The sequence below is a fragment of the Bison bison genome, unplaced genomic scaffold, assembly GCF_000754665.1.
Source record: "Bison bison bison isolate TAMUID 2011002044 unplaced genomic scaffold, Bison_UMD1.0 scf7180017864153, whole genome shotgun sequence".
Lineage (NCBI taxonomy): Eukaryota > Metazoa > Chordata > Mammalia > Artiodactyla > Bovidae > Bison > Bison bison.
The window spans coordinates 2,011,092-2,033,491 of record NW_011494725.1 but is presented as its reverse complement, the minus strand read 5'-3'; the positions used below and the strand labels follow the sequence as shown (position 1 = coordinate 2,033,491).

At 46.0% G+C, this 22,400-nt stretch overlaps 1 protein-coding gene across 1 annotated transcript in view; it reads right to left on the bottom strand.

Moving 5' to 3' along the window:
• Positions 1-22,400, bottom strand: part of CTIF (CBP80/20-dependent translation initiation factor) — a 288,329-nt gene that overhangs the window by 30,077 nt on the left and 235,852 nt on the right. Inside the window, 1 exon segment of the mRNA XM_010840964.1 lies at positions 10,828-10,983. Within this exon segment, the coding sequence (XP_010839266.1) occupies positions 10,828-10,983 (156 nt within the window).

Sequence of the window (22,400 nt, the reverse complement as noted above, 5' to 3'; positions counted from 1 at the left end):
TATATATATATATATATATGTATGTATCTCGAATGTTTGCCGTTTAAGAAAAACCTTTCCCACCTGTATATCCTAACACAGCTACCAGATTCTCAGAGAGCCACATCCTTTCTGCATTTCTAAATTTCTTAGAGAACATACCGAAAGCATGCAACCGGCACCCGCCTTCCACGGCGGAATTGAAGAGATGCCCTCCTGAGCCATGTTGAGATGGGTTTGGAAATCTCTTTTGAGTTTTAAAGACGGTTTAAAAACGGTTCTGGCGTGGAGACTGGTTTCCCTTTGGAAACCAGTGTCTGGTGGAAGCTGGTATTTTTATAACTCCAGGCTCTCTATCAGATCCTGTGTTACCATGGTTGCTAAGGGGAACACTGGCTTCAAATTTCACATTTCAGTTTGCAGAGTCTGGCTAAGGAAGTAGGACAGTGTGGGGGGGGGGGCTTCTGAGGGAGGGTCTGGGGGTGGGGGTGAGCTCTGAGTTGTATCTTGAGGAGGTCAAGGATCAGGGGAGCCCCAGATCCGGGCACATCAGTATATGTGTGTGTGTGTGTGTGTATGTGTCTGTTTTGGGCGCTGTCTGAGTAGGTCAGCCGCGTCACACCACAGAGCATCTTGGCTGCCAAGTGGAATTGGGGGACAGCAGTTCTGGAGGGGACAAAAAGGGTGGGGAATTATTTCTGCAGAGGTTACAGGCATGGTTGCTTAACCTGGGTATTCATAACGGCAGCTGCCAGCCCTGGAGGGACTGGTGGCTAAACTGGTGCCCAGGCCCTGTGTACCTGCCCCAGGAAGGGGTGCATTGTCAGAGGAACGTTCCACACAGGGTCTATGCCTAAGATGCAGGCTGGAATAAACTGCTCACAGAGGAGGAAGGTTCTCCTGAATTTTCAAGCTTCCTTCCAGCCCTTCCCTTCCTGCTTCTTAGCCTGCTTGATTGACGGTTCCAGTCGGATTGCTCTCAGCTAAGGTGCCCTTGCCAGGCAGATCTTGCCTCATCTGCCTTCTGGGCGCCCACATTCCTGCTTCCCACTCTCACCTTATTTTGAGCACTGTACTTTCTGCCATGCACCGAGTGACTCGTGGGTCTTTCTGGGTAGGGAGTGCCCCAGATTTAGTTGACTTTAATCTCGGCACAGAATCCAGCAGGAAATGTCTGAGAGACTTTTGGGTTCAGTAAAGAAGTAGCATTTTTTTCTCAGTGTTTGTTGAATGAATAAACAAACTCTCCTGTATGCTCTCCATGGTGTCACTCTCCAGCTTAAAATGCTCTCAGAGAGAGGTTCCCAGTATCACCCTGTGTCCACCAGAATGCCCCTGCTGTGAGTCAAGGCCAGCCCACGGCCCACCCATCAGGCTATCTCTTCACACAGATGGGCTGAGCTCCCCGCCCTCCCCTCAAACTCTTCTTCATGGGGGCCTTTCTTGTTCCCTGCCAATACCTGTCTGAAGCCCACTTCCCCTTAAGCTCTAGTCCCCCTTCCTCTCTGCCCCCAGCGGCTGCCCACACTCCTAAACTCCCTCCATTTCTGTATTTCTACAACTTGTACAACCCATCATAAATGTTCAGAGTCCACTGCGCATGTGGTGGCTGCTGCTGCTGCTAAGTTGCTTCGGTCGTGTCCGACTCTGTCCGACCCCATAGACGGCAGCCCACCAGGCTCCCCCGTCCCTGGGATTCTCCAGGCAAGAACACTGGAGTGGGTTGCCATTTTCTTCTCCAATGCATGAAAGTGAAAAGTGAAAGTGAAGTCGCTCAGTCCTGTCTGACTCTTAGCGACCCCATGGACTGCAGCCTACCAGGCTCCTCCGTCCATGGGATTTTCCAGGCAAGAGTACTGGAGTGGGGTGCCATGTGGTGGCTGCTGCTGCTGCTGCTGCTAAGTCGCTTCAGTCGTGTCCGACTCTGTGCGACCCCATAGACGGCAGCCCACCAGGCTCCCCCGTCCCTGGAATTCTCCAGGCAAGAACACTGGAGTGGGTTGCCATTTCCCTCTCCAATGCATAAAAGTGAAAAGTGAAAGTGAAGTCGCTCAGTCCTGTCTGACTCTTAGCGACCCCATGGACTGCAGCCTACCAGGCTCCTCCGTCCATGGGATTTTCCAGGCAAGAGTACTGGAGTGGGGTGCCATGTGGTGGCTAGTGGACTGCAAACTCCTTGCAGGAGGGTCACAATGTACACTCCTTCTTTCCAGGACTACTAGGTAACTTTACAGTTCATTAAGAAAGTAGCTTTGGGACTTCCCTGGTGGTCCAGTGGTCAGGACTCAGCACTCCCAGTGCAGGGGGGCCTGGGTTCAAACCCTGGTCAGGGAACTAGATCCCATGTGCTGCCAACTAAGACCCAGAGCTGCCAAATAAATAAATATAAAAAAAAAGAAAGTAGCTTTGTCGCAAACCAAATGAACACAGAGTCCTAAACACAATGCAGTTGGGGTTACATGCTGGATGAGACTCAGCCTATTCTCAGCTCCCAGTGGAAGATTGAAAATGATTTAACCCAAATGAGGTCACAAGGCATTAATACAACCACTGGTTAAGGACATGTCCAGAGGGCCTGTGTCGGCAGCTCTCTGCAGATGCAAATTCTAGAATGTGCTGCAGGAAGAGTAAATCAGGGTGGGGTGGGGACGCTGTGGGAAGTGAACCTGGTCCTGAAGGTGGATTGGAGTCAGGCAGGAGGAGGAGGAAGATCACGCTGGAGGCAGAAGGAATGTCAGAGACCTTTTGTGGAAACACAACAGGAACTGGGTGGCTGGAGCTGTGGGACTCATGAGAGGTTCTCCAGGAAGAGGGGTTGTGATTGTGGGGGACCGTGGAGCCCAGTTAGGAGAGTGGCTCTGACTTTCTGGGGCTCCTGTGATGCGATTCTTCTCGTGAGCAATGCCTAGAATATGGTTTGCTTTCAACAGCAGTTCACAACGTGTCAGCTCACTGAGGGGCTTAAAACTAACCTTCAGACTGAGTTATTCCCATTATTCCCCTGCCAAGATAGAAACTTGAGGTTTAGAAAGATGAAGAATTAGGTTAAAGCCCCATAGCTAGGGGCTTCCCAGTTGGCACTAGTGGTAAAGAACCTGCCTGCCAGTGCAGGAGACGTAAGAGACGCAGGTTTGATCCTTGGGCTGGAAGATCCCCTGGAGGAGGGCATGGCAACCCACTCCAGTATTATCGGCTGGAGAATCCCATGGACAGAGGAGCCTGGCAGGCTACAGTCCATAGGGTCGCAAGAGTCGGACACGACTGAAGCGACTTGGCACGCACGCTCATAGCTGGTAAGTGGCAGAGGTGGGATTCAAACTCAGGTCTCTCTGGCTCTTCCGGCGGTCCCCCTCCCATGTGCCCTCTGCATATCACGGTCTCATGAAACGCACGTCTTAACCCTGGCAGCACATTTGAGTCGCACAGAAAGCTTAAATCTCCCCCACTCCCCTGCCTCCTCAAACCCCCATCCCCAGAAAGGTCTATTTAACTGGTTGAAGTAGCGATCTGAGAATGTGTCATTTTGTAAAAGCTTCCCAAAGTGCAAAGGGGCAGCCCCGCCCCCGCCCCCCACCCGCTCCAGGGATGCAGCTAAGAGTCCGGGGCGGCACGGACGATCATTCTGTCTCTGCTCCCCGTTAGGGTTCATCACTACCCGGGGAACAGCCGTCCTCAGTGTCTGCCAGCCACAGAGGGCCCTGCCCTGGCCAGATCCATCCACAGCCCCCTCTTCTGCTCTGGGGAAGGGGGCACTGGTCCCACGGGAAAGGTACCCCTGAAGAATGTTCTACTGGACTCTCTGGGCCCTATGAAAATAGCGGAGGATCTCCACCCACACCCACTTCATCGCAGCCTTTTCCGAGGTCAGATTTCCCCCTGGAGCCAAAACAATGTGAGCAATTGAATGCACGCTCACGCAAAAAGTTAAAAAAGTGGCCCTCTCATTGTTGCGCGGAGCAATTTCATTTCCTGAGAAGCCTGACTCCTGCCCTCGGAGTTCTCCTCCCCAGCCTGTGCCTGCCAGCCTTGCGAGGAGCCCAGCCAGTTGCATCCCTGGGGGTGGGGGTGGACACCCCTCAGAGGAAGGGCATGGAGGGGTGGATGGGGTTTCTGGGGCCTGAGAGAAGGAGAGCAAGGGAGCCAAGTGGAGGGAGGCATTGGTGGGGGTCAGAGAGGGGTGCAGAGAGATTCCTGACGGAGGCACCGCCTCCCTTCCTCCCCTCCTGACCTCTGGCAATGGTTGCCAGACTCTGAAGAGGGCAGGGCGGTGGGAATCCAGAGAGAGAAGATGGGGGGCTCGGGGGAGCGAGGAAGGCTGAGAGGGAGTGGACAGAGATGGTGCCCAGGGAAAGCAGGCTCGGAAGACACAAGTGTAAGGGGTTAAAAGCCAGCCCAGGATCCCCTGCAGAGGGATTTTTAACAAAGCTCTTGAAGTAAGCAGCCCAGAGAGAAGTAGTCAGTGATAACTTGGAGGAGTCTAGTAAAATCACCACTGGGTCCACAAAGGTGGCAGGGAGCCTTGCAGGGTCGGGAAAAAGGAGATGCGGGGAGGTGCTGGGTGAGCCAGATCCCAAACCTTGCAGACTGGCTCCAGGTGAGACAGGAGATGATGAAACCCTTAGCTCAGGCCACAGACACTGATCACACCCCTCCTGCGTGTGGAACCCTTGCAGTCACAGTTTGACCGAGGACCTTAGCAGGCTGAAAGGTCCTTAGAATGGCATTAAAAACCAGTTGAGGGATGGCTCAGTATTTGTTGAGCCATCTTCTTCAATTTCTTGCATCAGTATTTTGTAGTTTTCGAGGTACAAGTCTTCCACTTGCTTAGTTAAATTTATCCCTAAGTATTTCATTCTTTCTGATGCTGCTGTAAATAAGATCATTTCCCTCCTTTCCTTCTTCGGATAGTTTGTTGTTAACACTGTTGTTTAGTCGCTAAGTCGTGTCCAACTCTTTTGCAACCCCATGGATTGTAGCCTGCCAGGCTCCCTTGTCTGTGGGATTTCCCATGCAAGAATACTGGAGTGTGTAGCCATTTACTTATCCAGAGGCTCTTCCTGACCCAGGGACTGAACCCGTGTCTTCTGCATTGCAGGTGGATTCTTCACCACTGAGCCACCAGAGAAGAAGCCCTGTTGTTAGCATGCAGAAATGTAATGGATGTTTTTGTATGTTGATTTTTATTCTGCAAATTTACTGAATTCATTTGTTAGTCCTAACAGTTTTTCTGTGTGTGGAGTCTTTAGGATTGTCTATATACAAGATCATGTCATCCGCAAACAGACAATTTAACTGCTTCCTTTCCGACCTGGATAGCTTTTGTTTCTTTTACTTGCCTAATTGCTGTGGCTGGGACTTCTAGTACTACGTTGAATAGGAGTGATGAGAGTGGGCATTCTCTGTCTTGTTCCTGATCTTGGATTCAAAGATTAATATATTTAAAATGTCAATACTACTCAAAATGACCTGCAGATTCAGTGCAATCTAATCAAAACTCCAGTGTCATTTTTCACAGAAATAGAAAAAACAATTCTAAAATTCATTTGGAATAACAAAGGACTCCAAATAGTCAAAGCAATCTTGAAACGGTTTGAAAAAGAGCAAGTCAGGAGGCACCACACTGCCTGATTTGAAAATACATTCCAAAGCGACAATAATTAGAATAAACATATAGACTAACGGTACAGAGTTCAGAGCCCAGAAATAAATCCAGGCAGGTTTGGTCAACTGAGAGGGAGTGGATACAAAGATGCTGGGAGAACAAAATGGGGAAAACATGGTCTCTTCAAATGATGTTGGGAAAACTGGATAGCCACATGCAAATGAATGAAACTGGACTCTTATACTATACAAAAATAAACTCCAAAATGGATTAAAGACTTATAACACAACACCTGAAACTATAACTCCTTGAAAAAAACATATGGGAAAAGTCTCATGACATTAGTCTCAGCAGTGATTTCATGGATATGACACCAAAATCACAAAAGCAGAAAGAGACAAGCGGGACTACATCAAACTAAAAAGCTACTGAAGAACAAAGGAAACAACAGAGTGAAAAGACAACCTACAGAATGGGAGAAAATATTTGTAAACTATATATCTGACAAGGGGTTAATGTTCAAAAAAACCAGAAGGAGCTCCTACAACCCCAAAGCAAAAGAAGCTAATAACCAGAATTTTAAAATGGGCTAAAGATTTGAATAGACATTTTTTCAAAGAAGACGTAACAAATGGTCGACAGGTATATGAAAAGATGCTCAAGGTCACTAATCATCAAGGAAATGCAAGTCAAAACCATCTCAGACCTGTTAGGAAGGCCGTAATAAACACACCCATATGTATAACTACAAAAGTTGAAAACTGGTGAGAAATTAGATCTCTTGTAAATTGTTGATGAGAATGCAAAATGGTACAGCTTCAATGGAAAACAGTAGGAAGGTTCCACAAAAAAAATAAATAAATAAAAATAGAACTTCTACATAATATTATCCAGCAGTCCCACCCTGGGTATTTCTTTAAAAGTACTGAAATCATGATCTGGAAGAGACGTTAGCACTTCTGTGTTCACTGCAACACTGTTCACAGCATCCAATGTGGAAACAGTCTAAATGTACACTGACAAATAAACAGATTTTAAGACGTGATCTATACACATAATGGAATCCTCTTCAGCCTTTAAAAAGAAGGAAATTCATAATATGGGGCAACATGTTTGAATCTGGAAGACACTATGCCAAGTGTAAGAAGTAGTTATACAAGGACAAATACTACATGTTTCCATGTGGCTCAGTGGTGAAGAATCTGCCTGCCAGTGCGGGAAAAGCAGGAGAAGTAGGTTCAGTCCCTGGGTCAGAAAGATCCCCAGGAGGAGGAAATGGCAACCTGCTCCAGTATTCTTGCCTGAAAAATCCCAAGGACAGAGGAACCTGGTGGGCTACAGTTCAGGGGGTCGCAGAGTTGGACACGCCGTGCACACACACTGCAGCTGCCATTTATATGAGGGATCTAAACTAGTCAAACTCATAGAAATAAAGACTAGAATGGGAGTTGCCAGACGCTGGGGGAAGGAGGAAGTGGGGATTGCTAATTACTGGGTATAAAATTTCAGTGATGCTAGATGAATAAATTCCAGAGATCTGCTGTACAACGTATGCCTGCAGATAACGATACTGTACTGTGCACTTAAAAATCTGATAAGAGTGTAGTTCTCAAATGTTCTTACCATGAGAAACATTTTAAAACATTGAAAAGAGCTCATGAGGCAAATATAAGCTGTAAACAGGAGGGCAAGGAGACTCACATAGTTTCTGGTCACCAATAATACTCCTCAATCCCTTGGAAAATCATCTTGGCAGAAACGATTTGTTCTTACACAGTTGAAGAGCCTACTGAAAATTATTCTTCTCCATCCCCTGAAGAGGGATCTCTGATTGGCACATGCTATTTATGGCAAAAACAGAATCAATTCCACAAAGATCTTTTTGGCTTCCACCACAGAGCAGGCGTTGGGTATGGACGAGAATAGAATAAGAGCTGCTCCTGTTCGACTCGTAAGGCAGTGAAGCAGGGGGTTTAGGAGCAGGGACTTGGGCGGTCAGACCTGAATTCTGATATTGACTTTGCTCCCACTAGCTGTGTGGCCATGAGCAAGCTGTCTGACCTCTCTGTTCTCTGGAAAATGGGGATGATAATCTTCAGGGTGTTGCCCCAGTTAAGAGACAGAAGAATGTATGAAGTGCTTTGGACAATGCCTTCCACTGAGCTGTTATCAATACTAAAGAATCTACTACGGTGATGTCAAAAGGATGGAGCTCTAAGGATGGAGTGCAGAGCCTCCCCCTGGAGGAGCTCTTGGTGCATCTGGTGGGAGGTGGGGACAGGAGGTGGTTCCAGAAGAACAGACTTGAGCTGGGCCAGCAGGGAAGGCTTCAGGGCCAGAGAGAGAGACTTCAAGGACAGAGTCCAAGGTTTCAAGCTTGGGTGACTTGAGAGAAGGTTAATTCAACAAGGTCAGAGTGCGGAAGCGAACGCCCATGGGCCTTGTTCTAGGGCAGGGCAGCCCTCAGAGAGATGGGTGTCCCCCAGCCTGAAGGGGTAAAGCACAGGCTCAATCTGAGTGAGCCCCATGTCCAGTGAAGGTGGCCTCCATGACTCCAAAGACCCTGAGACTGAGGATTTTCTATCTTCTTCTTCCTTAGGTTTGTTCCAAATGAGACTCTTTGCACCAAAGATGACCCGTGGGTTTGTTTTCGGCTCAGGGGCACGGAGGAAAGGAGAGGAGCAGAAGCCATGGCGGGGGGTGCCAAAGCAGTGGATGCAGTGGGGGTCCCCATGATGCTGAGAAAGGGTAATTGGGGAGTCCTGGGACTGCTGCCTGGCCACAGAGGGAGCAAAAAGGCTGGGTCTGGGCCACGTGAGGACAGGGACTGAGCAGGAGGGTTTGGGGTGCCACAGGTACATCCTGTTCGAGGCTCTGAGGCTTGACTTGGGATGTGTCTAGTGGGCAGCCAGAGATGCCAGCCTGGGGATGGTTCTGGCAGTTGGGAGGACCTCTGGACAGGGCAGGCTCTGTACATTTGGGGTCAGCCATCTGCATGGCCCTGGGGGAAGAGCCTAAACTTGTCCAGCACAGAGAAAGGCAGCAGCAATGATTCTGGCTTCTAGAAACATCCAAGAACTGGCTCATCCTGCTTTGGAAGGACGTGGGTCAGGCCTGGGTATGCGTGTACATGTAATCAGGTGGAGGAGGCAGCAACTGACTCTAAGAATTCGGGGGTCTCCCTATGTGGCCTCAAGCAGATGGGCTGGAATGTGGGACAGTGGTTTCCTCTTTACCAAACGATGAAAGCCATCGATAATTTATTTATTTACCCTCCAAGTTTACCACGGGCCTGGGTGATGCCACCCTCAAGAGTTTAATGCAACCAACAAGTGGGCGTCAGGGGGCTCCTCATTTCTGGTCTGTGCAGACCTCTTGGCAGCTTCTGGATCTCACACCAGAAGGTTCGCACTACTGCAGGCATTGTCAGAGGTGTCTTGGCAGCCAGGGCTGGGGCTCAGCTGCAGCCTCACTTCCTGCCTGGGGGAGAGGTGACAGCAACACCAGGAGGTGCCCAGATCACGCAGAGGGAGTGTGTTTGGGTAATCCAGGTCATTGCCCCGTAACAGTGCTGCTCCCCGCCTTGAGGCAGGTTGTCGGGGTGCAGGGAAGCTCAGAGGAGGACAGGGGGACCCAAGAGGCCATCCGGGCCAATCCCCTGTTCCCAAGAGGGCTAACTTCAAGGCATTCCAAAGGGATGCACAAAGCACACCCATGGCCTGTTGTGGTTCTGTGGTCTGAGCTAAGCACACCTGGAGAGCGAAATCGAGTCGGAAGAGGCCATTGACTGAATCTAAGAAACAAGTCTGAATTCAAGTACATCTGTCAAGAAGCGTCTCTGGCTCCGTGGAGTGGCAGAAGCTTATGGGGTCGCAAAGCACCCAGGAGAGGCCTGCGTGCTCTGCTTTTGTGGATCTACCAGGCTGGAATGAACGTGCTATTTTTCTATAAACGGATACTTCAAAAACATTTACAGATACCCTCTCCCTTCTCTTAAGATTGCTCTATTATCTTTCTTTCAGAAACACAAAAGTATCTCTTGACAAGTCCCCCTTCCCTGGGGCCTTTCACAGAAATATTTCTCCAAAAACTTGTCCCCATTCACGCCCTCACCTCCTCTGACTCCCCAGTGTGTGCTCACTCCGCGGACACCGTGGTGCCCCTCCCTGTTACCAAACCCAGGCCACTTCTCTGCCCTGGTCCCACTGATTCCCCAGAGGTTGCCCCTCCCCACACCTTGGGATCAGCGGCTGAGGGTGGGTGGGGCCAGCATCTGGGAGGCGTGGGCTGACCGGTCCCCACCGGATGAAGCCTGTGCTGATCGCCCCTTCCGGCTTGTTTCCCGCCTGTTGGCCTCCTCTACCTCTTCCACTCCATCTCAGCCGCTCCCACCCACCCCTGGGTGAGTCCCCAGCAGCGGGTACAGGTCGACACCGTGTCCCCAGGGCTGACCTCTTCCGGATCATCAAATAACTGTACTTGAGCAATGCAGACAGAGAGCTGCCTGGGGATGGCCAACGGGCACCCAAATCCCTGGTTTTCACCCCCAATCTATTTCTCTTCAGGAAATGGTGCCAGCAGGCTGATAAATGAGGACCCCACACAGCTTCCTCCCTCCTCGGTATCGCACGTCAGCAAGTTCTCTTGGTTCTAACTCAAAGATACAACTGGAATGCCAACGGCCTTCGTCCTGTTCCCTTCTCATTCCTGTGTTCTGAGCTACAAGCCCCTCACTGGACACATCAACAGCTTCTGTGTTTGTCCCTTCAATTCTACCCCAGAGAGCCACCAAGGAGGACCCTCCACAGTGGATTAGGGTACCTGGTAGGACACAGACCCCACCGACTTCTTGCTTCTTAGAACCTTCCTGATCACCCTCATTTTCCTCTTTTTCAGAGGCCATGTAGAAGCAACTATTTTTTTAAAACAAATAATTCAGCGGTAAGCCCATCCAGCCCAAAGATCTATTCACTCAGATAACAATATTTTCTGTAGCCTTGCATTCTGCGGACGAGGTTCTACAGCATGAACAGACGACACTCCGAGTTCATAATACTTTCCTTTGGGGAACTATTTCCTTTCACATAAACTCAATAAACAAAAACCTGGCTAGAGTAAACAGAAGCACCGGGGGAGTTCCGTTTCTCTTAACCCAGTGATTGATCACTTCACGTGGTTCAGGCCTTGTCGCGTTCCTGGCACACGGGAGCGGGAGAGGCGCGTCGCTAGGGCCGGGCAGCGCTTACCTCCCTGAGGCAGGTGTAGATGGGGCAGACCAGCACACGGAAGGGCTCGCCCGTGCTGCTGCGCATGGTGCCGAAGACCTCGCACAGGAAGGTGATGAAGCCCAGCCAGCGCTCCACGTCCTGCTGCTGCAGCTCCTCCCGCACCGTGAAGTCCTTCTGCAGAAGCACAAGAGACCCTGTCAGCCACACGGGGCTAGGAGGGGGCCCGGCAACCACCCCACTCCACTATGGCACCTTCCGGCTAAGGCTGGGCCCCCAAGCAACTGGTAAACCCCGTGATTACCGCAAGGAGGTGGATGGGGGACCCGTGGCTGATGCGTGAAGGCTGAGGACTCGCTGGTGGGCAGAAAGACCACCTTGACCTTTGGCCATGGCACCTCTTCTTCAGTGTCCCCAGATTGAGGAGCCCTGGCAGCCTTCCCTTGGGCCTCCCAGGAGGCACTAGTGGTAAAGAACCCGCCTGCCAGTGCGGGAGAAGAGACTCGGGTTCCATCCCTGGGTCCAGAAGATTCCCATGGAGAAGGGTGTGGCAACCCACTCCAGTATTCTTGCCTGGAGAATCCCAGGGACAGAGGAGCCTGGGACGCCACAGTCCATAGGGTCACACAGAGCAGGGCACAACTGAAGCGACTGAACGGCCTTGCCTCACTGACCCAGATACCAAGGTGGAGGGAATGAGGTAAAGGAGAGACAACACCTTTCCCAGTCATCACCTCCTCCCCATGGCTGAACTATCTCCTTTGCTAATCTCCACATCATGCCCTTGCAGCAGGCAGGGTGACCATACATCCAGCAGTGGGCATCCTGGCCGCAGCACTGGGCTAAAGACACAGTTATGGCCCCTGCCAGCCAAGGTCCTAGGGCACAGAAGAAAAACTAGCAGAATTCATTCATTCATACTCCTTAAAAATATCAGTGCATCACTGCATGCCAGGCACTGTTCTAGAGGGTAGAATAAGACATGTTCATTCATAACTGTGACATAAGACAGAAGATACTAAAAGCCAGTGTGTGTGTGTGTGTGTGTGTGTGTGTGCGCAAGGTAGATCCAGGTAAAAAGACTTCGGAGGAAATCTGAGGTAGGAGTTACTCCTTTCAAATGGAAATCAGCACCATGGAAGAGTTAAGATTCTGACCTGGGAACTGGGGATATTTCAGGTGGAGCGATGACAACAGGCAAGGTGCGGGGAGGGTAACACGGGCGTTGGGGAAACAGGGAGGTATTTGCCAGTCTGTGTCCAGTGTTAGTGGGCTTCCCTGGTGGCTCAGTGGTAAAGAACCCGCCTGCCAAGGCAGGAGGCTCAGGTTCGATCCCTGGGTTGGGAAGATCCCCTGGAGAAGGAAATGGCAACCCACTCCAGTATTCTTGCCTGGGAAGTCTCATGGAGAGAGTAGACTGGTAGGCTACAGTCCATGGGGGTCACAAAAGAGCTGGCTATGATTTAGCAGCTAAACAACAATAAGAATCACCCCAGCATAGGTGAGGTGGAGAGGAAAATGGGGGCAGGGCGGGGAAAAAGAAAGCTGGAGTGGATAACCGAAGCCAGCCAAGGAGTCGCGTTCCAAGTGCTGGTTGATAGGGAAGGTTCTGGGGAATCACTGAAATGCCATCATCATACCTGTGATCTTTAGAAGGTTAATATGGCTTAGGTGTGGAGACCAGAAAGGAGGCCACTGCAAAAGTCCAGACAGAATGAAATAAAGACCTGAACTCTCTGGCAGTTGAAAGATAAGAATCTGTGGTAGGTTAGGTTATGTTTCAGATATATTTCCCCTTTCCCTTTGTCTTTGTGTTAGCCATGTGACTTGCCTTGGTCAGCAGAAAGAGGCAGAAGTGACAGGGTGTCAGTTCTGATTCCAAGCCTTAAGAGGCTTTAAGTATTTACAGTTACTCTCCTATACTTCTTCCATCATTGTGAGAAGACCATCTGTGGGCTGGCCGATGGTCCCAGGAGGAGGATGAGAGAAACATGGAGGGCCCCACCCAAATCTAACCTTGATCAGGTAACTCCTGGCCAACGTGCATACACATCATCTTAATACTTATTACTGTGTGCCACGGAGATTTCTGTGGTTGGTTGCTGAGCAGCAGTAGCTGATTGATACAGGATTGCCGCTGAAATTTCTGTGGTTGTTTGTTAAGCGGCAGTAGCTGACTGATACAAGGTTGGTACAAGAGATCGTGTGAAGGTATATAGTACTTGCTAAGTGGTAAGCTGTGGATGTGATGGAAAGGAAAGACTCAAAGACACTAAGTAACAAGACTCTGGCTCTGGATGATTGTACCGCCAAAAGAAATGGAACCCAGGAGGGAACAGGCTGTAGAGTGTGACACCAGTCATTCCCACAGCCCAGCACCCTTCCCACGGCTTCTTTTGGCTGATCATCCTCCTCAGTGTTGACTCTCAGAATCTCCAGTGATGGAAAGTCTTCCTGGATGGCTTGGTTAATGCCTGTCCCTTGCGTGTGATGAAAGTGCTGTCAAGAAACCTAAAAGGCATATGGGGCCTCAGGTGGCAAATCAGGGACTGGATGACGGCACCTTAATTGTACCGCCTCATTTAACTGTCACAACGATCCTGTGAGGCAGGTCCTGTTATTGCACCATTTTACAGATGGTGAAGCCAAGGTCAGAGAAGTTATGCAACTTACCATGGCCAGGAGGCGATGGCAAAGCTGGGATTTGAACCCAGGGTCTACCTGCTCTAGAGACCAAACTTTTTTCCTTCCTTTTAATGATGTTTTTAAGTTGGAATAGTATATCAGAGGCCAAGCTCTTATTCACTTTTGAAGTTTGAATCTTCCATGAAGCCATCAATCCAGACTGTCCCTGGAGGTCCACTCACACCCACAGATCTGATGGGTCTCACGCCCACCTCTCAAGCCTCCTGCCTTGCCACCCTCTTCCCACTGAAATGTCTACCTGTATACAAATTGGGAAAAGAGTACCTCATGGCTTTATATTGTCACCCTGCTTATTTAAGTTATATGCAGAGTACATCATGAGAAATGCTGGGCTGAATGATGTACAAGCTGGAACCAAGATTGCTGGGAGAAATATCAATAACCTCAGATATGTAGATGACACTACTCTTATGGCAGAAAGTGAAGAGGAACTAAAGAGCCTCTTGATAAAAGCGAAAGAGGAGAGTGAAAAAGCTGGCCTAAAACTCAACATTCAAAAAACTAAGATCATGGCATCCAGTCCCATCACTTCAAGGCAAATAGATAGGGAAACAATGGAAACAGTAAGAGACTTTATTTTCTTGGGCTCCAAAATTACTCCAGATGAGGACTGCAGCCATGAAATTAAAAGACACTTACTCCTTAGAAGAAAAGCTATGACAAACCTAGACAGTATATTAAACAGCAGAGACATTACTTTGCCGACAAAGGTCTGTATAGTCAAAGCTATGGTTTTTTCAATAGTCATCATGTATGGATGTGAGAGTTGAACCATATAGAAAGCTGAGTGCTGAAGAATTGATGCTTTTGAACCCTGGTGTTGGAGAAGACTCTTGAGACTCCCCTGGACTGCAAGGAGATCCAACCAGTTAATCCTGAAAGAAATCAGTCCTGAATACTCATTGGAAGGACTGATGCTGAAGCTGAAGGTCCAATACCATGCCCACCTGATGTGAAGAACTGACTCATGTGAAAAGACCCTGATGCTGGGAAAGATTGAAGGCAGGAGAAGGGGACGATAGAGGATGAGATGGTTGGATGGCATCACCGACTCTATAGACATGAGTTTTAGTAAGCTCGGGGAGTTGGTGATGGACAGGGAGGCCTGGCGTGCTGCAGTCCATGGGGTTGCAAAGAGTCAGACTTGACTGAGTGACTGAACTGAACTGATAAAACCGTAGTCTGCCAGAAATCCCAAAAGTAGTTGGGATCTCTTCACTAGTACAGAATCTGGAATAGATGGCTCCCATAGGGGCTTCCTTGTAGTGTTCTGGTTACTTGTGAATGAATGAATGACTTTGCCTGCTGCCCCAGACCCTGCAATGGTATCAGATTCTACAACCTGTTTCCTCTTGTGTTCAATTTTTTTGGCCACCCCAGGGTGCTGTACTGCTGGCCTCAAAGTCATGAGACTTATGGTGATTCTATCTTCTTAACTGCTGTTTATCCCACTAGATCTTTATGTGGTCAGAGCAGGGGTGGGCATTTCCATTCCCATTTTAGAATAGGGGAAACTGAGGTATAAAGGGCTGAAAGGACTTGACCAAGGTCACCAGTACATAACTTGAATGAGAACCTAAGCCCGTCCATTGCTCTCTGCTCTGAGCTAATGTTCTCAGCCCTGCTTGCTCACCAGAGGAACTCTGAAGCTACTGATGTTTGAAGCCCACCCCAGGGGGCCTTGTGTCAACGGCCAGAGTGGGGCCAGGACACTGGTACATTTTGAAATGTACCAAGTGATTTCAATGTACAGCCATCATTGAGAACCACAATGCTAGGCCTTTATAATGTGCCAACGTGGGAGTTAAAACAGTGCCCATCTATCAGTGCCTAAGATACCCTTTCTCCATCTCCCATAAAAATGCCCGTGAAGGCAGATGTTAAGTCCCATAACACTAAGAAGGAAGATCATAGCTCACTGCAGGGTCCTTACCATTAACTAAAATGCTGTCACCAAGAGATCATATTTTCCCTGAGCAGTCTGGCCCCCTACCCATAAGACCCAGGCAGGGGTGAGATGGGGAGGGAGCTTAAACTGCAGCCCTCCCTCTGTCTGCCCCTGGCCGGGAGGCAAAGAGCCTGTAACTACCAACAAGACCCTGCGCCTGCGCACCACGGCAGCTCCCATCAGCACGGCTCGAGCTCTAGTCATTGGAGATTGAGGGGCAGAAGGAGATGAGGAGGTTCCCTGAGTCCTCAGAGGCACGCTGTTCTCAGGCAAAGCCCTCTGGGGAAGGAAAAGCCTCAGGACAGTGCGAACCCGGGACTGGAGCTTTTACACAACAATTATATCCAATCAAAGAACAGCCTGACTCAGTTTCCTCCTGATAATCAGTGGCATGAAGAGAGGATTCTGTCTGGGGCTAGTAGAGCTCATTAGAAGACCGAACACCTGCCAAATATGGGAAATTAAATGTGGGATGTGCACGTGAAGCCACCAGTTTCAGGTCTGAGGGGAGACTCCACTATTACCAGAGCACATGCCAAGAAACTCTAAGGATGATCCGCATGGTGAACACCAGAACCAAACCCAGCCGTTCGCATTCAAGGGTAAGGGAGGAGAAAAGAAATACGGCGTCTATGGAAAAAATCCTGCACTGCAGAATAGGGGAGCCTTATTTTGAAAATCTAAGGGAAATGCAAAACTCTAAAAATGACAACTACAATAAACCAAAGATAAATGAAATAAAAAGCCCAAGTACAAACATGTGGGATTGTATGTCTGTTAAGAACAACAACATGGATTCTTTGACATGTGATTAAATTAAGAAAAAAAGCTTAGACTGAGTTGAAGCATGGAACTGGAACTGGGGGTAGGAGAGAACCAAAGGAAGTAGAAAATCTACAGCAAAATGAAATGTGAATTGGAGGCAGGAAAGGATAGGATGGATGCTGCAGAAAAAGTGGTACATGAGACAGACTTGGAAAATAAATAGATAAAAATAAGCAAGGAGGAAAAGGACAGAGAAGAGAGAGTGGACATGAGTTATAGAGCTTTTCAGAAAGGACATCAGAATACACGGAATGAAGACAGAAAAACTTTAAGTTGAAAACAAACAAGAAAACTCCAAAAGAACTGTCTCTTTAGGCAAAAAGGGTTCACAGTGTTCCAGAGCCCCACTATTTATACTTAACAGGAGAATTTCTTTTTTAATTTCAAGGAAAAAGAAAAATTCTAAAAAGAGCTTTGAAGGAAAAAAAAAAAAGAAAAACCCTAGGTTTCTTACAAAGGAACAAAAATATGGTTGGCAGTATACTTCTATAATTGATATTAAAATTCAGAGACACTGAGGCAAGCTCTTCACATGTTTGAGGTGAAAAGAACACACCGAGCTACGAGTGAAAGCAAGACAAATACATTTTACACAAGCAAATGTTTTTTAAAAATCCCACCCACATACTTACCTTTAGAAAAAAAATTAATGGTGCAGCTGCTATAGAAAATAGTATAGTGATTCCTCAAAAAATTAAAAATAGAATTATCAGTATGATCCAACAATTCCACTTCTGGGCATATATTACAAAAGAATTGAAAGTAGAATCTTGAAGAGATATTTGCACACTCGTGTTCATAGCAGCGTTATTCATAATAGCCAATAGGTGGAAGCAATTCAAGTGTCCACTGACAGACAGATGGATGAAGGAAATGTAGTATATACATACAATAGAATACTTTTTCATCTTGGGATATTCTGACACATGCTACAACACGGATAAACCTTGAGGTTATTATGCTAAAGTGAAATAAGCTAGTTGCAAAAAGACAAATGCTGTATGATTCCACTCATCTAGATATCTAGAGTAGTCAGATTTATAGAAACAGAAAATAGAATGTTGGCTGCCAGAGGCTAGGAAAACGGGGCAATGAGGAGCTGTTTAATGGTTTAGAATTTTGGTTTTCCAAGATTAAAAAATGTTGGGGATTGATTGCATAACAATATGACTACACTTAACATGACTGAACTGTACACTTAGAAAATGGTTGACATGATAAACTTTATTTATTTTAAAACTATGATTAAAGATAAAAATTGAAAACTCTCTTGAATATATGAGCACGTGCTAAGTTGCTTCAGTGGTGTCTGACTCTTTGCAACGCTATGGACTATAGCCCCCCAGGCTCCTCTGTCCATGGGATTCTCTAGGCAAGAATACTGGAGCGGGTTGCCATTTCCTTCTCCGGGGGATCTTCCCAACCCAGGGATTGAACCCATGGTTCTTAGGTCTCCTGCTCTGAATGCATGGTCCAGCCAAAAAAAGATGTATTCCTCAACTCTGAGAAAATCATGGTAGAGAAGGACCAGGAGTGAAAACTTGAAACCAGGTAGAAAGTTAAGTCACAGTAAATAATTCTAATTTTGGTCATAAGATTGAGTTCAAATCCAGCAAATAATCCTCAAGAGAGGGCTTCCCTGGTGATCCAGTGGTTAAGAATCCACCTTGCAGTGCAGGGGACTCTGGTTCAATCCCTGGTCTGGGAAGATCCCACATGCCACGGAGCAACTAAGCCTGTGAGTCGCAGCTACTAAGCCTGAGCTCTAGAGTCTGTGAGCTGCAACCAGAGAAGCCACTGCAATGAGAAGCCCGCACACGGCAACTGGAGAGTAGCCCCCACGTGCCGCAACTAGAGAAAGCCTACACACAGCAACAACAACCCAGTGCAGCTAAAAATAAAACTAAATAAAATTATATATAAAAAAGTCCTCGAGAGAGAAGATATTTAATAATTAAATGTGATCTGAATAAAAAGTTCATAGTAGAAGTAGTAACCTAATAATCCAAGTTTAAATCACTAAAGACTGATGAATACAGGTGGGAAAAGTACAGAAGATTGTAAAGCACACAAGATTTAATAATTTAGACCATTAAGATCCACACGTTATTACTACTTTCATAAGTCTGATAAATGAGAAATAGACATAAAAGTGTCCTTTTAAAAATACTAAAACATTGGTAGCCACTAGCAGATATAAAGTAAAATTAAAACATGAGTACAATCAGGCTTTCCCGATGGCTCAAGCAGCAAAGAATTCACCTGCGATGCAGGAGACGTGACTTTGATCCCTGGATCGGGATGATCCCCTGGAGGAGGAAATGGCAACCCCCTCCAGTATTCTTGCCTGGGAAATGGGAAATCCCATGGACAGAGGAGCCTGGTGGGCTACAGTCCATAGAGCTGCAAAGAGTCTGACATGACTGAGTGACTGAGCATCCACGCATAAGTAAAACCAAAGTAGTTTTCAAGATAACATTCATTAAGTAAAATAAAAATTATTTTTATAGATAAGAATAACAATCCATAATAGATAACATTATATACTGTGTAGTGCAGACTCAAAATACATAAAACAAAAGCTGCTAAGACATAAAAAGATGTGATGGGGTGGGAGGGAGGTTCAAGGCGAAGAGGGCATACATATGCTTATGGCTGATTCATGCTGACATATGGCAGAAGTCAATATAATACCGTAGAGCAATTATCCTCCAGTTGAAAGTAAATACATTTAAACTAAAAAAAAAAAAAAATCATCTTAGAAAATGAAAAGCATCTGAGAAAACTGTTTGATACTGATGGCTTTTTCTTGAGAAGTAGCTCCTTGAGGGAAATGTCAGGAAAGTCATCAGCTAAACCATTTATAAGAAAGAGGGAGAAAGAATAAAAAACAAAAAACATAAAAAGACAGAATGATAGTAATGGAAATTAAATCACAAGAATTCTTTCAATGATTAAATGAATAGAAAATGTGTCAGAGGACTTAAATAGCATAATGACTAAGACAAAATCGAAACAAGCCTCATTATAAGCTGCAGTTCTACTATGAACGCAGAATACAGACATCGCACAAATTATATCCTGGGACCAAGAATGAAGAACAATTTAAAAAATAGCCAGTTACTTGTTTGAAAGACAGAATAAAGTATAATCAAATATACAATAATAAATTACTTAGGAAATAAAGAGCTATAAAAACTTATGAGATGTAGTCAAAGCTATAATAAAAGGTAAAGTTATAGCCTTGACTGTTAATATTTTGGTTATTAAAAAAGGAAGCAAATATTCCTCTAAACGGACGACTGAGTGCTTTAAAAGTGCCTCTAACAAACGAAGCATGCTGTCTGTGCAAAATAAACACTAGTTTTTAAAGACTTACATGAAGTCTAAAAATAGAATTCAAATGCTTCATATTTAAAAAATACTGATTACTTGTCGAAATTATGAATATACTAGGCATAGTACAATATGATATTAAATTTAAAGGTATATATGTGGGTCATGTTATACTTCTATTGGACAGTATTAATTTGTATATTCAATTCAAAACCCTTGGAAAACCACCATTAACTATGGAAATACATGAAAGTACAAAATATGGGTAAGGCCGGAAATTAATTAGAAAATAAAGGAAGCTATACACAAAACCAAGTAAGCAGAAATAAAAATAAAATTAGAAATATGATGTCCAACATCCCTAATTATCAGAGAAATGCAAATTAAAACTACAATGAGGTATCATCTCACATTGGTCAGAATGGTTATCATCAAAAAGTCTACAAATAAATGGTGGAGAGAGTGTGAAGAAAAAGGAACCCTTCTACACTTTTGGAGGGAATGTAAATTGATAAAGCCACTATGGAGAACAGTACAGAGATTCCCTCAAAAACTACAATTAGGGGACTTCCCTTGTGGTCCAGTGGTTAAGAATCTGCTTTGCAATATGCGGGCTCAGGTTCAATCCCTGGTCAGGGAAATAAGATCCCACATCAGCGGAGTAACTAAGCCCTTGTGTTGTAACTACTGAGTCCACTTTCCACAACTACTGAGTCCACTTTCCACAACTACTGAGCACATGGGCTGCAACTTCTGAAGCTCTTGCACCCTGGAATCCGCCTGCTGCAACTATTGAGCCCTCTGGCCACAGCAAAAGGGACTGTGCGCCACCATCAAAGATCCTGCACAATGCAACGAGGGTCCCACGTGGCTCAACTAAGACCCAATGCAGCCAAATAAATAAATACTTTTTAAGAAACCCTAAACATAGAACTACCGTATGATCCAGCAATCCCACTCCTGGGCATATATCTGGAGAAAACTGTAATTGAAAGGATACATGCACCCTAGTGTTCACTGTAGCACTGTCTACAACAGCCAGGGCATGGAAGCAATCCAAACGTCCATCCACAGATGAATGGATAAAGACGTGGTATATTTATACAGTGGAATACTACTCAGCAGTAAGAAAATAAAATAATGCCACTTGCAGCAACATGGATGGATCTAGAGATTACCATACTAAGTGAAGTAAGCCAGACAGACAAATACCGTATCATTTATATATGGACTCTTAAAAAAAAAAGATACAAATGAATCTATATACAAGACAGAAGTAGACCCATAGATATAAGAAACTTATGATTACCAAAGGGGAAAGAAGAGGAGGGATAAATTAGGAGTTTGGGATTAATGTAAACAAACAACTATACATAAAACAGGCTTCCCTGATAGCTCAGCTGGTAAAGAATTCGCCTGTAATGCGGGAGACCTGGGTTCGATCCCTGGGTTGGGAAGATCCCCTGAAGAAGGGAAAGGCTACTCACTCCGATGTTCTGGCCTGGAGAAGTCCATGGACTGTATAGTCCATGGGGTCTCAAAGGGTCAGACCGGGACTGAGTGACTTTCACTTTCTTTCATACATAAACAGGTAACCAACAAAGATAAACTGTAGCACAGGGAACTATACTCAATATTTTGTAATAATCTACATGGGAAAAGAATCTGAAAAAAAATACATATAACTGAATCACTTTACTGTACACCTGAAACTAACAAAACACTGTAAATCGACTATACTTCAATAAAAACTGCAATGATTAAAAAAAGACATATGAGCAATATACGTTAATAGATATGGAGTAGATTAAAAAGCACATAAGAACTATTTGCCACTCTCTGCTGATAATTTTGAAAAAAATGAGGAAATAGGTGCTTTTTAAGAAAATAAATATCACCAAACTTTACCAAGAAAAATAAAAAGCCAGAAAACACTGAAAATCAAAAAGTTCTGAATTACCTGTTAGAGGAAGGTAAGTGGATTCATACTTTCAAAAAATTAGATACCTGTTTTGCTTTGTGAACTGATCCAAAGCTAGTGGAGGTGATGTAATTCCAGTGGAGCTATTCCAAATCCTGAAAGATGATGCTGTGAAAGTGCTGCACTCGATATGCCAGCAAATTTGGAAAACTCAGCAGTGGCCACAGGCCTGGAAAAGGTCAGTTTTCATTCCAATCCCAAAGAAAGGCAATGCCAAAGAATGCTCAAACTACTGCACAGTTGTACTCATCTCACATGCTAGTAAAGTAATGCTCAAAATTCTCCAAGCCAGGCTTCAGCAATATGTGAACCGTGAACTTCCTGATGTTCAAGCTGGTTTTAGAAAAGGCAGAGGAACCAGAGATCAAATGGCCAACATCCGCTGGATCATGGAAAAAGCAAGAGAGTTCCAGAAAAACATCTATTTCTGCTTTATTGACTATGCCAAAGCCTTTGACTGTGTGGATCACAATAAACTGTGGGAAATTCTGAAAGAGATGGGAATACCAGACCACCTGATCTGCCTCTTGAGAAATTTGTATGCAGGTCAGGAAGCAACAGTTAGAACTGGACATGGAACAACAGACTGGTTACAAATAGGAAAAGGAGTACATCAAGGCTGTATATTGTCACCCTGTTTATTTAACTTCTATGCAGAGTACATCATGAGAAATGCTGGACTGGAAGAAACACAAGCTGGAATCAAGATTGCCGGGAGAAATATCAATAACCTCAGATATGCAGATGACACCACCCTTATGGCAGAAAGTGAAGAGGAACTAAAAAGCCTCTTGATGA